Consider the following 14,881-nt stretch of genomic DNA (forward strand, 5'->3'; position numbering starts at 1 on the left):
TTATTTCAAACAAAAACGGAATTAGAGAAAGGCATTTACACGGAAATATGCTTTGTTTTACAAAAACCAATCCAATGAATAAAGGAAATCCTGTGAATGGAAGTATAATCAACGTGATAATCATGTGCTGTGAATTTTATTGATTGAAAACAGAGACGACAACATGTTAATTTCTATTATTAGAAAACTGAAAGATTACAAGTAATAACATAAGATCATACTGTGCCATAAATAACAGTCATTACAATTGTATCATATATACATTACAATTATTATCTTATTCAAATAAAATCGAATATATTATAAAGAAATATATCTATATCATGATGCTACATCACCTCGGTGGGAGAAGAGAGTTGTTTTCGCCTGATGACTGCAGCAACACACACAGCCACTGATAAGATGAAGGCGATTGTTAACAATACTGCAGTGGTGGATTCCTGGTGCAACACTCCTTCTACAGTTTCCATCTCTGGACAAAACTTATCTGTTGGGATGCAACACGCGTTGCATGAATGTAACATATTATTACAGTGCGCAATCAACTTCCCAATGATAATGAACAATACATTTTGTTGTTGTTAAGTTGTTCAGTTATAACGAAAGTTCGATATAGCGATGTAGAATTTGAAATTATGTTGCGATTTTTGGGGTGTATTACATTTATGTCATTTTCAGACAGATCTCCAATCCAAACAACAGAGTTGATAGTGTCAGTGACTAGACCCTTTATATGTATATATATATATATATATACAACCTCTTTTAATTTAATTTAAATTCATGTTAAAACAAAAACTTATTACCTCCTGGACATATCAGATCGAGTGAAGTACTCCATCTGTGTACGTTGCTTCCGTTACACATGACATTAACGCACTTGTGAGGACGAGGTGACAGTACGACGGTAGGATGCCATGACGAAGACAGGACCTCACCGTCGATTACGATTTCGAAAGTGTCAAAAATGTTTCCCGGGTCAGTAAGACACGTGATCGTCAGTTTGTTTTCACTCTCTCGATCGTGCGTCACGATGGAGATGATTTCATGGAGACTTGTCGGAACTGAATTGGGAGAAGTTTCAGTTATACAAAACTGATCCGGTAATGGGTCCTAACATATGCACGGATTATAAGCACTTTCAAATTCAGTGTCATTTGTTTCATTTTAAAGAAAGCTTAATGGCGCCACGTTTTTTTTACCCTGAAGACTAGAATTTGCGTACACTCAAAACATTGCGCATACCCCAAGTCTTTTTTTTTTTTAATGGCACACCTTAGTTCAAACTTCATTTGGCGACGACCGAAGAGGTAAAACTGGTAAAAACTAGTTCAAATGCCACTATATTCATATTATGATACTCAAAGGCGATTCCCCGAGTTATGAACCTAAACAGATGCACTAGTGACCCAGAATGATGTTACATTTTCCATTATTATACTCCTCTTATGTCTTCAATTATGATATAAACAAGGCTGTTTCGGTCCTTACCTTCATCTGTAGGACAGTATGTCTTTTCAACCGATGCAGAGCCAACTCCATTTTGACCGAGGCAAGTCACGTGAGTACACTTGTCTGGACGAGGTGCTATGATAAAGGAAGGGATCTCTGACGACGAAACTATCTCCTGGTCTACCTTTATGACGAATGTGTGGATGGGAGGGTAAGGCTGATCACGTGGTTTCAGTTGACAAGTAACCAAAAGGTTTCCTCCTAGATGGTTGGCGTCCTGTTGTTCGTGAAGTCTGATTGACAGGGCGTCTGCTGCAGGTGCATCTATCCATGTATGGTGATCAATCAAGAAATAAAAAGTTTTTGGAGATACTTGGATCGTAATATCAAAATACTTTAGCCGATATCTGCACTAAAATGTGACAAAGTCATACTATCGTCACCAGTGATATCAATGTCTTTGCTGGCGAACTCATGCAAGCAGAGAACGTTTTTAGTACTTTTAAGCAAAATTTTTAGGTCATTGTTTGTTTTATCCTACTTTCAAGTTGATCGTGATCACAAGAAATATATCTGCGTCCTCACAATGATGCCTCCCTCGGGTGATAATATTTGTTTAAATAAAGTGCTTTATTTAGCATTGGAACCTGCAGTTTAATTTTGAACATTATATTTTTCGATTCTTCAAATTCATTACATTTTCAACATAATTGTCTTCTCGCATGTTACGTCATTTTTATCGTCATTGCCAAATTGTATCTAGCTTTTATTATTACTACGGCGCCTAAATCCTACAAACTTTTGCTTTTCAGTAGGTTCCTTATATTTTGTCCTAATACATTTGTTTAATTCGGTCTCAAATTGACTGTTGTGTTGTACTTAAATGTGGAATATGGAACAATGAATTAAAAAAAAAGAAGACTAAAGAATAACCTTTCGAATTCAAGACTCGTATATTACATGTAATCACTTCTTTCACATTGTTTTATGGACACATTTCCACAGACCCTTCTATGTAACAACAATAACAACATTGCACTGAAATCTTCATCTGAATTATAGATAGCACTTGAAAATAAACGAAGAACATTTACGTTTTGGACAGTAAATAGACGCTGTCGTTGTATTTCTGAGTCCGTTGCTTCCTTTGCACGACACGTCCACACACCAGCGGGGAAAAGGAGAAAGACGAGTTTGAGGTGAAGACGATCTCGATAGCTCGACGCCATCAACGGTTATCTCATACATTGCGATGGGTGGAGATGGTTGGTCGTGAGGAGTCACGTGACACTCAATGATAACACCAGGCTCGACATCAGGATCCGGTTGATCGTGAAACTTGACGGTTATTACATCTTCTGATGGAAGCTCTTAATCGAAATAGAATGAATCCGAGAGGTTATGAAATATAAGTGAATAGTTTATTCGTAACATTGTGTACATTCTTTGTTTTTTTACTGGACTTAGTTGCTATTGAATAGCATACTATTCAGATTATCAGGTAATGAATCATATGTAATGCTTTATTCATTAGAACATTGGTTCATTCTTTTTAAACTCCAAATGCACAACTAGTCGTTATGCAGTTTTATTTCGCCTCCCAGTGGTCGGATGATACATCCAACTGCATTTTGAATAATCACACGTTCGTCATACATTCAAATTTATTATCCGTTTTTATCGAATATCTAAACTACCTGACCCGCCTCCACGAGGTGGTGGCTTAAGACGGCAAGTCGCATAAATGTCATTTCGAATATTTCCCTATTGCCATGTTCTCAGAACTTTCATCTTACTATTATTTTTAAAATATATGAGTTCTTCCACTTTAATTGCAAAACGCTGCAAGGAAAAGGATTCTCTGTCCATGGAAATCAAGATTTATGTACATGAGGTAATTTCAGAAGGCAGAGTTTACAAATATATCATTATCCTGTTTATAATATATCTATATATCATATATATATATATATATATATATAGTGTGACACTGCACCTCAAAACAAACAAAAAGTCGCCAGACATGAATTTGTAGTTAAGACCATATTCTGAAAGAGCAGACTTTAAGCTTTAAAATGATGTATAACTCAAATCAAATGGACTCTCCTACTACCTATCTAAATATTTGAAAGAAAGCACAAACTCAGGAAAAGTGTGAACTGAGAAAAGAGGCTCTGAAGTGCAGTGTCTATTCAAGCGCTTAATCTTTGCCAAACTGTGCTGGCTGTGCGATGAATGGGACAAAAACAGGAAGTAAACCACCAGAGTAACAACAATGAAGGGATTATCAGATTAAACTGAAATTAAGCATGCCTCATGAACACATTCTGTCCATAATTAATGCCAACTTTCAAAGCAGTAGCACTATCCTTTCCAAAGTTATTAGGAGTTGAAAGTGAAGAGTGTGGACAAGGTTTTTCAGAAATGAAAAAGGGATTCTAAAGACACACATAATCACACTATTCTACCAAAAATGTTTGAGATAAACTGCTAAAAAACACACTTTCCTGCCCGTTTTATGATACCAAATTTTAGCATAATGTAAAAGAAGACCCGCTCTTTCAGATAATAATTTATTATGAAAAACTCAAGTTCGGCTAGGTTGACTCATTTCACTTATTTTCAGTCCTCACGCAAAACCAGTGTGTGCGACTTTATGTTCGTTTTGAGTTGCACAGTCACATATATATATATATATATATATATATCAATACATACATACATACATATGAAGAGTTTGTTCGCCAAAACCGATAAGTCCATTTTTGAAAATCTTGAAATACGGTCTCTGTCATAAAGTACAAAATAATACCTTTTAAATGACATATTGGTCACTACATATACAAGTACATTTTTGAAGTTACGGTCAAAAGAAGCATATATTTTCTTATTATTCTCTTTATTTTTCTTGACTTTTAATCGCAAATATCTCCATTTGGCAAATATCTCCATATGGCAAAGACATATCGGTTTTTGCGAACAAACTCTTCATATATATGTATATATAATTCATTTTATGTATGTATAACACGAACAGTTCAAACAGATGTAAGTTAAAGATTCCAATTTGAAACAAATGTGATACACAATCACAATCTAAGTATCCCAGTTAGTCATACATTCATAAGCATGCGTTGGGGCCATTGGCGGTGTAACTATGATTACCTTGTAATGTATAAAATTACCACAAATGTCTTATTTCCAAGGAAATTAGCATTACGGAACCAGGCCATAGCTTTTTTCTTCTTTTTTTTTTTTTTTTTTTTGGGGGGGGGGGGATAATCTAATGACACATATCATAATTCCTACAAACGTGTAAAGATCCCGAAAGGCAGTTGGTTATGAAATCTAAATTGCACGTGTGCGTGATAACCGACTTAACATTTTAGATTGTGATCCAGTGCATGAATCGACTTCGTTGGTAGAACAGTGTTTGTTTGTCTTGTTTGTTTGTTTGTTTATTTATGTGTTTGTTTGTTTTTCACGTTTCAAAGATTCATTTTTTTGGGGGGATTACCATTCGGTACATTATACAAAGAGCAGTGAACGTCTCATTATGTGTACTCTTTGCAAGGACTAAGAACGAATCTGCTGAATTCAAAGTACTTGTAGTAGACATGCTGGTGAACTATCACGTAGCCAGTAAGGGAAGGAAGAACTAAGGTACAGACATGATACCTAGGTTGCTTCACTTTTTGGCACTTAACGACTTACTAAAAAGCAGACTTTATCCAGTGCGACCGTGCCAAAATAATAATATGTTTTGTGCCAAGTTATTACAATAATTGCAGTAATAAGAAAAAAAATGTAATGATGTGTATGGGTATGTGTTATGTATGCAATGTATTCTGAATATTCGGATTTGACTTAATTGCTTCTGCCTCCTGAATATTCGCTCCCCTGGTTTTCTTCTTTTTACTCTCACTCTCTCACTAGCTCCCTCTCCCTCTGTGCCTTAGCCACAAATATAGTATCCTCTCACACAAATTCTTTCTTTCATTCATTCAAATAAATATGATGGTGCGTTAGATATGTTCGTCTTTGCATCTGCAAATATCTATTACATTTCTCGATCACCTCGGATTACCATGTTTAATAACTTTGTGAACGTATATTTCATCTACACTGGACTTTCGTACATCGACACAGCTGTTCTAATATACCAGTCCTCACAATACATTATTAAGTTACACTTTTCTTAATGCACTCTTTCCTCTCAATCACAATCTTACTTGTTGAACAATGGGGAGGGAGGTATTACAATGACAGTCTATCGTCACACAATGTATACACACTTTAAAACACACGAAAGTGATTAGAGTCTCTTTGTGCGAATATACCGGTTTTATTCTCTTGATGATTGGCGTTTATAACAGTACAAACATGTGTTTTAAGATACCATTATTGTATCGCTACTAGATATAAATGGTTTCGTATGTTTAAAAAGAATAAACTTACCATAATAAAGTAGAAATATACGTTATTTTCAAATATTGTTTGAACATACCCTGATTGGTTTAAGGACTAGTCAATAATGACTCATGCGGCAAAAACAAAACTGCTGATTAATGCTGATCGAAACTCGACTTATAACTGAGAAAAACGAAAGAACTGAGCAAATATAATACTAACATCTTGAGATTACGAAAGTCAGATAAAAAGGCCAGATTTTTGCTTTGAAAGTAATAACCTTGGCATGTTCAAAGTATTATATTGGGTTGATACCGTCCTAGAATAACGAACTAATGCATGTATGTTCGAGATATCGAGGTTGCATACTATTAAACGGAAAAGGTAATTTATTTGTGAATATGTACAATTTGCACGCGAAAATACAACAATTTGTAGTTTTGGGACAAACGTTCAAACAAACCAGAATTCGTTGCAGTTGCAAGGATACTGTATGAACATATCGGACATATTGACATAATTATTGGAATGAAATGAAAGAATTGAATAGGAAAGTAAAAGCAATACTAGTATTTTTTAGCATTGTATTTTAATTACTAGCAATGCCGTTTTACATCTAATGGCAGATCTGATCATGGAATATAAATCTGACTACACTGTACATGACTATTTAAAAACGGTCGTGACTCATTTTTTTTCTTCTTTTGCTCGCAATTGACATGAATAACTTCCTAAAACCTTTTGCATGAATTCGACAATTTGGTGATTGCTTTAATGTCTGACAACGCTGGGTGAAGTAAAAAAAAAAAAAAACAAGTCAGGAAACGGCACACTCGTGCATTTTATGAACATGTGATCAAGTAGGATTGCCATAGTTCATTGTAATGACACAGTAACTTGATCAAATCTACCTCTACGGTTATCCAGTGTCACATTAATATACGAGGCGAAATTGAACCATCCTCTCAAAAGGAAAATGAGTATTCCATAACTTGATGATGAATCCGTTTAGTGGTCGAAACTCTGCACCTGAAAAGAAAGAATTTGAAGGCCAATCAATTTCAGGCAGGAATGTACATTATTTTGTCTATTAAAATCATTAATGTAAAATCTATAGGTGCAAGCTATTGTGTAATATCAAAGTAAGTTAATACACTACACTGTATATAGCGAATTACAATGATCGCTATACTGGCGCAAGACCCCTCGTTATATGGATTAAGATGTAAGTCACCTTAACAGTATTATTTCCTTCATGTTGCACTTAAGATTTGGTACTGGACCGCATTTACGTAATGGCACACACACACAAAAATGAAGATATTGCACATATGAAATTAAATCATTTGAACCAAACTTATACTTTTTTCATTCAAGCTAAGGTGAGGAGAAGTGTATGTATTATTTATATAATTTATGTTTATTATTACATTTACATAATATTTACGCCTTGAAAACAAGTTGCTGATCAACATTTTAAACAAGATTTTTTACTCTGGTGAAGTGCAAGTTGAAGGGTGTTGGTGCTTTCTTGTGGCATTGTAGTCTGATCATCTTTTAAATACCTCGTCTGGGGGAAAGAATGTTCTTCTTCTGTTGACGTAAGCGACGCAGACGATTACGGAAAGGAAGAACACGACCACGAGAAGAGCGTAAGTTGTCGACGAGCGTTGGAGAGCTCCTTGACGCTGAAATTCTGCTATTATTTCCACAGCTATTACGAGTTTATGAAAGACAATGAGACAAATGCTCACTAGTCCGAAAGACATAATTAAGCAAGATTTCGGAATATGATAGGTTGGTAGATGTGGAAGGTTCTCAATCGCAGGCAAAACGTGCTTGTTCATTAACTTGATTACAGTCGGGTGGGGATAATAATAGTAAAGATAGAGTAAGAATATCCGATGAAGGAGACCTTTTGTGTATTAACGGTCATTCAGTATTCTACTGTTTCATGATATACTTGATGTCTTTAAACAACAAAATGATAAATCTTCATGTAAGCAATGTTTATAATGGAGACGAGTACGAGTCTGACACAGAATTGAACCGTTGTGAAAATAGAGTGCAATTAAATTGTCGTTTTCGTTCACATCCATTTTCCCTACTTTAATTTCTTCTAAAATTTTAACTTCATTTGATATGATATTGTATGATTTTTCCCTCACTTCTCATGCGTCAGAGATTAAGTGTACATCGATCAAGAACGTCCTTGAAGGCCACTTTTGCGCAAAAAAAATGAACAACGTAATACGCATGGAAGATATTTTTAAACTGTGAATATTTTTGAGGACTGCCAATTATTCAACATCTCTTCATTGAAAAATGTATTATTCGCGCACGCGTGTTCATTAGTGTGTGTGTGTGGGTGTGTGTGTGTGTGTGTGTTTTTTGTCGTAACATTTTGTTACGGAATGTTTTAGTTAAAAGAAAGACACCCACAATATTCAAAGTATTGGAGAAAAAAAAAATTAGATAATGCATGTGTTTGTTTGCTTTACATTTCTTTACCAGCTTTGCAGTTCGTATGGAGTGTATTAATTTTGATTTTAGAGAGCAAAATCAAAATAAAAAATGATCTTGATAAATCTCGGAATATTCAGATATTACCCAGATATCTGTTTTACTTTGATGTTGATTGGATGATATCATGGACCTGATATACGTACATGGACTGTTCACGGCAGTCTTTCTTTGATGTAATGATCGTCATCGACACCTTTTTATGTGCATCTTAATGAGCACAATTAGATGTCTGGACAATAACGATTGTGTAATCGTGTATCGTCACTAACAAAAGGATCGTTTCCGTCATTTCAGTCTTGTTTCGCTGATGTGCCCTTTTCAGACGGAGATGTCTTTGAATTAATACAGATGACGAGGAGCAAAAAAAAAACCTGAGATCATGACAAATGTTGTGCCAAAAGATGGGTAAATTGCTGATTCGCACATTTTCGCACACGCATAAGACCTTGCCTAATGGCAAGATCTGTTCTCTTTATACCGTCCCTTTTTGCTCTGGAATAAGCTGGAGAAAAAGTTAAATATTGAGATCACAGATGACAATCATTTTTGCCAAAATGTTAGCTTTCTTTTAAAAACTGCCCGCTTCTCCCAAGAGAAATTGCTTGAGGTATGATTTCCTAACATACACCACAACTGCACATTCACTTTACTTGATTTTTGTGAGTTATTTTCTTCTGCGCATATAGTTTTAGATTTCTCGAATCTCCGTCTTGTTCTTCCCCCGGCTTGCTGGCGGTGACGATCATGGGATCAAAGCAGTGAAGCATGCTTAAAATGTCTTTGTGGCGCTTTTGAGATGTACGGGTCCATAGATTAATTAACGATACAATGAATGTCCATGTGTATTAGGTCCATGATAATACTGACGTGATGATCTCTGTTACTATTAAATTAACACTGCAGATTGTAAAGAACACATTAATATACAAATGAGAGGATCTCATTTGCAATGTACTTGTTAATCAAAATATGAGACATATTATTGGTAAATATTGCAGACAGCTTTGATTTAAAATCCTTTAGGGTTTTATGGAGTAGCCTACCTGAAGGGCAGAAGGTCTTGGTTGCAGTGGTGGAGCCAAAATCGTTCCATCCCGTACAGGAGACCTCGGTGCCCCCGTTGGCCCGAGGGGTGAAGGCAGTCGACGGCGAGCGGGAGGATGAGAGAGTGACGTTATCGGCTGTGATGAGGAAGGTATGGATACCTGGTGTCGGCTGGTACTCCTCGTCGATGTGACAAACCACTGTGTAGATTTTCCCATTGTTCTCTCCCACGCGCTCGTTGAACTGAACATCGATTATGTCATCTATTATTTGATATTACGTAAACGATTAAGGTAACCATGCTATTCGAAGGTGAGACTATAGAGTCTAGCACAGTTAGTAGGATAAGACAAGACACAGGTACGAGATCTACGTTTGTAGAACATCATGTGAGAGTATTACCTGCTTAGACTAGCATATCGTGTCATATTTGAGATCGAAACTTAGCTATATCTATAGTATAATGATATTCGTAGAACATTCTTACATTGACAACCTATATCATTAAAGTAGAAATTCTTTATTTACCTCTAAAACAGTACAAATCCGTAGAACGCGTTGAGCCACGTCTGTTCCTTCCTTCACACATGATGTTCATACACTTGTTGGGACGAGATTCCACAATCGCAGACGGGACACTTGACGATGAAATCGTCTCGCCGTCAACGGAGATCTCGTATGAGTTAATTGGAGGTGTGGGTTGGTCACGTGGTTCGATGTGACACGTGATCACAAGGTTAAGCTCGCTTGCGACTATCTGCTCTTCAATCTGCAGAGTTATGATGTCTTCCCCGGGAGGATCTGAATTAGATATCATGAAGAAATTCAAACAAACATTGTATATTATTATCCATACCTATTAGTGGTATCATACTTTCACAGTGTAAACATTTGAAATTAACACTAGCACAGGACATCAAAATGTACTAAACACCGTGACAGCTTTAATTTGGCATTGGTATCAAACATGGTTTAAAAAATCATACATTTGAGGACATCTTGCATTCCTCAAGAAAACTATCTAAGGTTTGATGTTGAGTGCATAAATTGTTCAATACTTGCATGTTATATTACTTATACGGGAATAAAAGGGATAATCTACACATCTTCCTCTTGTAAAGTTAAAAATATCTGCAGTATCGGGGAACCCATACAAGCATCTTAATGATCGTTGTGTTAGTTGGTTCGTTTCGGTCAAAAATATCCTGTTCTAAATCAAAGACAGTGACATAATGAGACTATCGTCCGTATGTGTAAGTATGAAAGTTAAAAGGTTTTAAATACTCATTAATACTCATTTAACAAATTACAACTATTTTCACTGAATACAATATGCAATGATGTTGATATACATCGTCATGACACCAAATAATGCTAATGAAGCTTTGAGAATATGTATACATGTGGTTCATTTGTATTCTCGATGTTTATTTTTTTCCTTCCTGCTCAAAGCTAATCTCGTCATTTGTAGCACCCCAGGCTTAATAGCCCGGTCAATAGCAAAAGACTTGATCAATACAAGTTACCTGTGGGACAAAATTCATTTACTGTAGATGTCGAACCAAGTTCATTCATGCCAATACACGTGACGTCCGTGCAGCCTGGAGGGCTTGGGGACACCATGAACGATAACGAGCTCGAATTTGACACTGTCACGCTTCCAACTTTGATCTCGTACCATTCGAGAGCAGGATAGGGTTGGTCGATGTCGGTCACGTGACAGGAAATGGTGAAAGTACCTCGACCACTGTCATCCAAACCTTCGTCGAACTCGATGTTGATGATATGATCACGAGGAGGATCTACCAACGAATTTTACAGTTATGTATTGCTTAGGTTTGCATGGTGAAGTAAATGAGGAGAGAGGTTTGCTGTAACACCATGTGCTCGCAGTCCTTACAGGGATCGTTTCTTGGCAGCGGAATGTTACAGAGAAGAAATAAAAGGTCAACCATTCTGAAGGAGAGCTATCATTACGTCATAATTATCAGAAATAGCCCACGCTTCGAAAAACAAAAACAAAAACGTGTCCATGAAGAGGGGCATTAAGATTTAGACTGGAAAGGAGAATTTGATCTAGTAAGGAGATATGAACAGCCATGATAAACATTCAAAAAATGCTACAACACGTAGGTTTATCCTGTCCTTTCTTTTTCATACAGGTATTATATTCCTATGTAAATGCATTGACATATCTCCATGCATAAATCGCACATTGCTTGCTACGTCTGTGCATTTCATAGCCGGAGCTAATATCACTGCACATAGGACACAGTTCATGTACATACATGTACATTGAAAATCTTCAAATATATCTATAAACACATAAGGCATCATGAATAGGTGTAATTTTATTTAATATGATATACGATGAAACGAAAAATTTTTACTTGTGGGACAGTAGGTTCTAACAGAAGTTGCCGACCCGATGTCGTTTTCACCAATACACGTGATATTCGTGCAGCTGTCCGGTCGAGGAGATAGGGTGAACGAGTTGGAGGTCGACAATGTTTGACTATCTCTCTTGATGACGTAGCTGTCAATAGGCGGGAATGGTCGAGTATGAGAGGCTATATCACAGGATATAGTCAAATCAACGTGACCTCCGACCTCCCTAAGATCACCGGACTCTTGGAACTCAACCTGTATAGCATCATTTGGCGGAGGTGCTGTACAGGGAAACATAAAACATCGGAACACGATTTTTCAACATTAAGAAACCTTCAACTACACTTAACAACAGAGCTGAAAAGGTAATGTAAGTTTGAAGTCAAAGAATCCTCCTGGAGACTTGCTTGAGTATTTTAGTCGTATTGATTTTATTCATGGTATAATGCGTAATGGACTGTTTTCAAGACCTATCAGTATAATTGCATTCAAACTCCAGAAGAAGCTTTACTGATTGTACCATACCTCGGGGGCAATAGATTGATGTACTCGATGTCGATCCCAAGGCGTTCGTTCCTTCACACGACAGTTCGATGCACCAACGAGGCCGTGGAGAAAGGCGAGTAGTAGGAGAAGATGATTGGGAGAGTGTGACGCCATCAGCTTTGATGACGTATGAATTGATAGCGGGCGCTGGCTGGTTCTGCGGGATCACGTGACATTCAATTTCCAAAGAAGACCCCTGATCACGTGTCTTGATACTAATCACACCATCGGCAGGGCCATCTGTGTGTTGGTAACAATTGGATTGCAATCAATTTTTGTCAATACTGTAATTCTGTAATATATCAACTCAGAGAATAAATATTTTGTTTATCGCATGTTTGAAATTCATGTAAGCATGCACACTCGTGTACAGACTTGGCGAACTACGCTGGCCTGACCTCTTTTCGTAGGACTCAATGGCCTGAATTCACGAAGATGGTACGATCTGTGTCCATGGCTTAAACCAAGGACAAACGTATGGGGCATCAAGTGACCCGTTGCCTATTTTGTTAACGAAATGGTCATTTCGTCGACGAATGACTGACTTCGTAACGAAATAGGTCATGCGACACTTGGCGCTCCATACAAAACTAAGGTCTTTGTCTATGGTTTAAAACCATGGACAAAGATTGTACCACCTTCGTGAATCCAGACCATGATGTGATTGCACAAATTTTTATAATGTCTGCGTCAAAGCAACATCCTTAGCTACCATGTTGTTATGTTATTTATTATGCACCAGTTTTGGTATGCATATTAATAATGTTGTGTGTAGTTAATATCTGGAATAAAAAAAAAACTGCTTGATGCTATTTTGGAATAGAACAGCTCTATTTATTAACAAGACCTCAATCATTTCTCTAAAACCTTCGGAGCAGCTACATTATGTCCATATTGTTAAATTTACAGAACTGTTGATACACTATATTACACCGACAAAAGGAATAAACGCTGCAAGCAAGATGCTACAGACGAATGATCTATGAAAACATTTCGTTTCTTGCATACGTGAAAAATTATTCATATAATGTTGCGGGAGCCAATGATAAGGATGTTCTATTAGTCTGTAATAAACGTGACTTGCCTCTCGAATAGTGGGGTAATACACGCTGATGTATATCTTTTTCACAGTGTGTTTTCAAATTTTCTCTATGGTACGCTGATAATCAACAGAAGAGGAAGAGGGGGATCATCCCAAAAGACCAACACCCACAAGTTATACAGCTCACGAGTTTACCACTGAAAAAAAAAAAAGTTCACGGGTCATACAGCAAATGAGTTCGACACTAGGATTGTAAAAACGTGTGCTGTTCGTTATTCCGAAGGTTCGCTATTCCTAAGGTTCGCTTTTCCGAAGATTCGTTATTCCGAAGGTTCGTCAATCCGAAACACAAATTCCCTATACCTAGAGGTTCATCAATCCGAAAATGAAAAAGGGTTCGTTAATCCGCACATTTGTGGCGTCATTCCGAAGGTTTGTTATTCCGGAGATTGGTTAATCCGAAAACGAAATCCGGAATAACGAATCTTCGGAGTAAAGAGCCTTCGGTATAACGAACCTTCGGAATAACAAGCTGTAACTGTAAAAACACCCCACGAGTTCGACATTGCAACACGTGTCGGTAACAATATGTCGGTCTCGTGGGACTTATTTGTTTAGTCTCGAACTAATGGGCTGTGTAACTCGTGGGCTTTCTCTGTTAGGTTTCTGTTTGAGTTCACAGATAGTAGCATTTAAATCCATAGACGAGGCAATTCATTGCGATTGCCAAGTTCTTTGGATGGGTTGTAATGCCATCAGGTTCACGATTCCTTGTTTAACATAAGGCGGATGAATACAGTCTGAATAGCGCTTTCTTTGCCTGTGTTCCCACATGGTAATCTCTAGCAATCTTTTTTTTTATATCATAAATATTGGTTTCTCGACTCTTCTTGATTTAAATAATACCGTTTTTGGAGCTTTATGATAAAACAACAACTATAAAATCCCCGGTTATTCTATGTTTCTATCACCTACGCTGAATTTTTTTAATGAATGAGTTTGCCCATGTTAGTCCTTACAGTACACAAAACACACACACAAATATGCACTTTTTGCGCCAAGAAAAACATGCTTAATCTCTCCAAAGTTTTCACACCCACCCACATCACGCACACACACACACACAAGCACACACACACACACACATACATAAACACACACACACACACATATATGAGCACCAAGTACAGGTGAAACCGGCCTACAGCCGCATTTTATAAGAAATAATACATTGCATTTATAGTACAGAAAAATGATTTGTCAACTTGTTGGATTAACTGATTTTTCGGTGATTAGATGAATGAAAGGTGGCTAGATGACGGAAAAGTTGAAATGCGTAAAAATGTAGATTTCATTTTGAAAATCAGTGCATTAGTAAAGAAATGGTGCAAAATTAGGGACCACCTTGTGAAAAACAATGCATTGATAATGATGGACCACTTATCTCACATTTTGTCCGCTATTTGTAATGGT

General features: G+C 36.9%; 1 protein-coding gene across 1 annotated transcript in view; it reads right to left on the reverse strand.

Moving 5' to 3' along the window:
* Window positions 1-329: 329 nt before the first annotated feature.
* Window positions 330-14,881, reverse strand: part of LOC139738999 (uncharacterized) — a 72,448-nt gene continuing 57,896 nt past the window's right edge. Inside the window, exons 8-11 of the mRNA XM_071649615.1 lie at window positions 2,547-2,822; window positions 1,492-1,776; window positions 807-1,064; window positions 330-487 (exon numbers count right to left, since the gene is read on the reverse strand). Of these exons, the coding sequence (XP_071505716.1) occupies window positions 330-487; window positions 807-1,064; window positions 1,492-1,776; window positions 2,547-2,822 (977 nt within the window). The remainder of the gene's footprint in view (window positions 488-806; window positions 1,065-1,491; window positions 1,777-2,546; window positions 2,823-14,881) is intronic.

This window comes from Diadema antillarum, unplaced genomic scaffold (genome assembly GCF_040938485.1).
Source record: "Diadema antillarum isolate AM-2024a unplaced genomic scaffold, OU_Dant_1.0 seq00000778_RagTag, whole genome shotgun sequence".
Classification (NCBI taxonomy): domain Eukaryota; kingdom Metazoa; phylum Echinodermata; class Echinoidea; order Diadematoida; family Diadematidae; genus Diadema; species Diadema antillarum.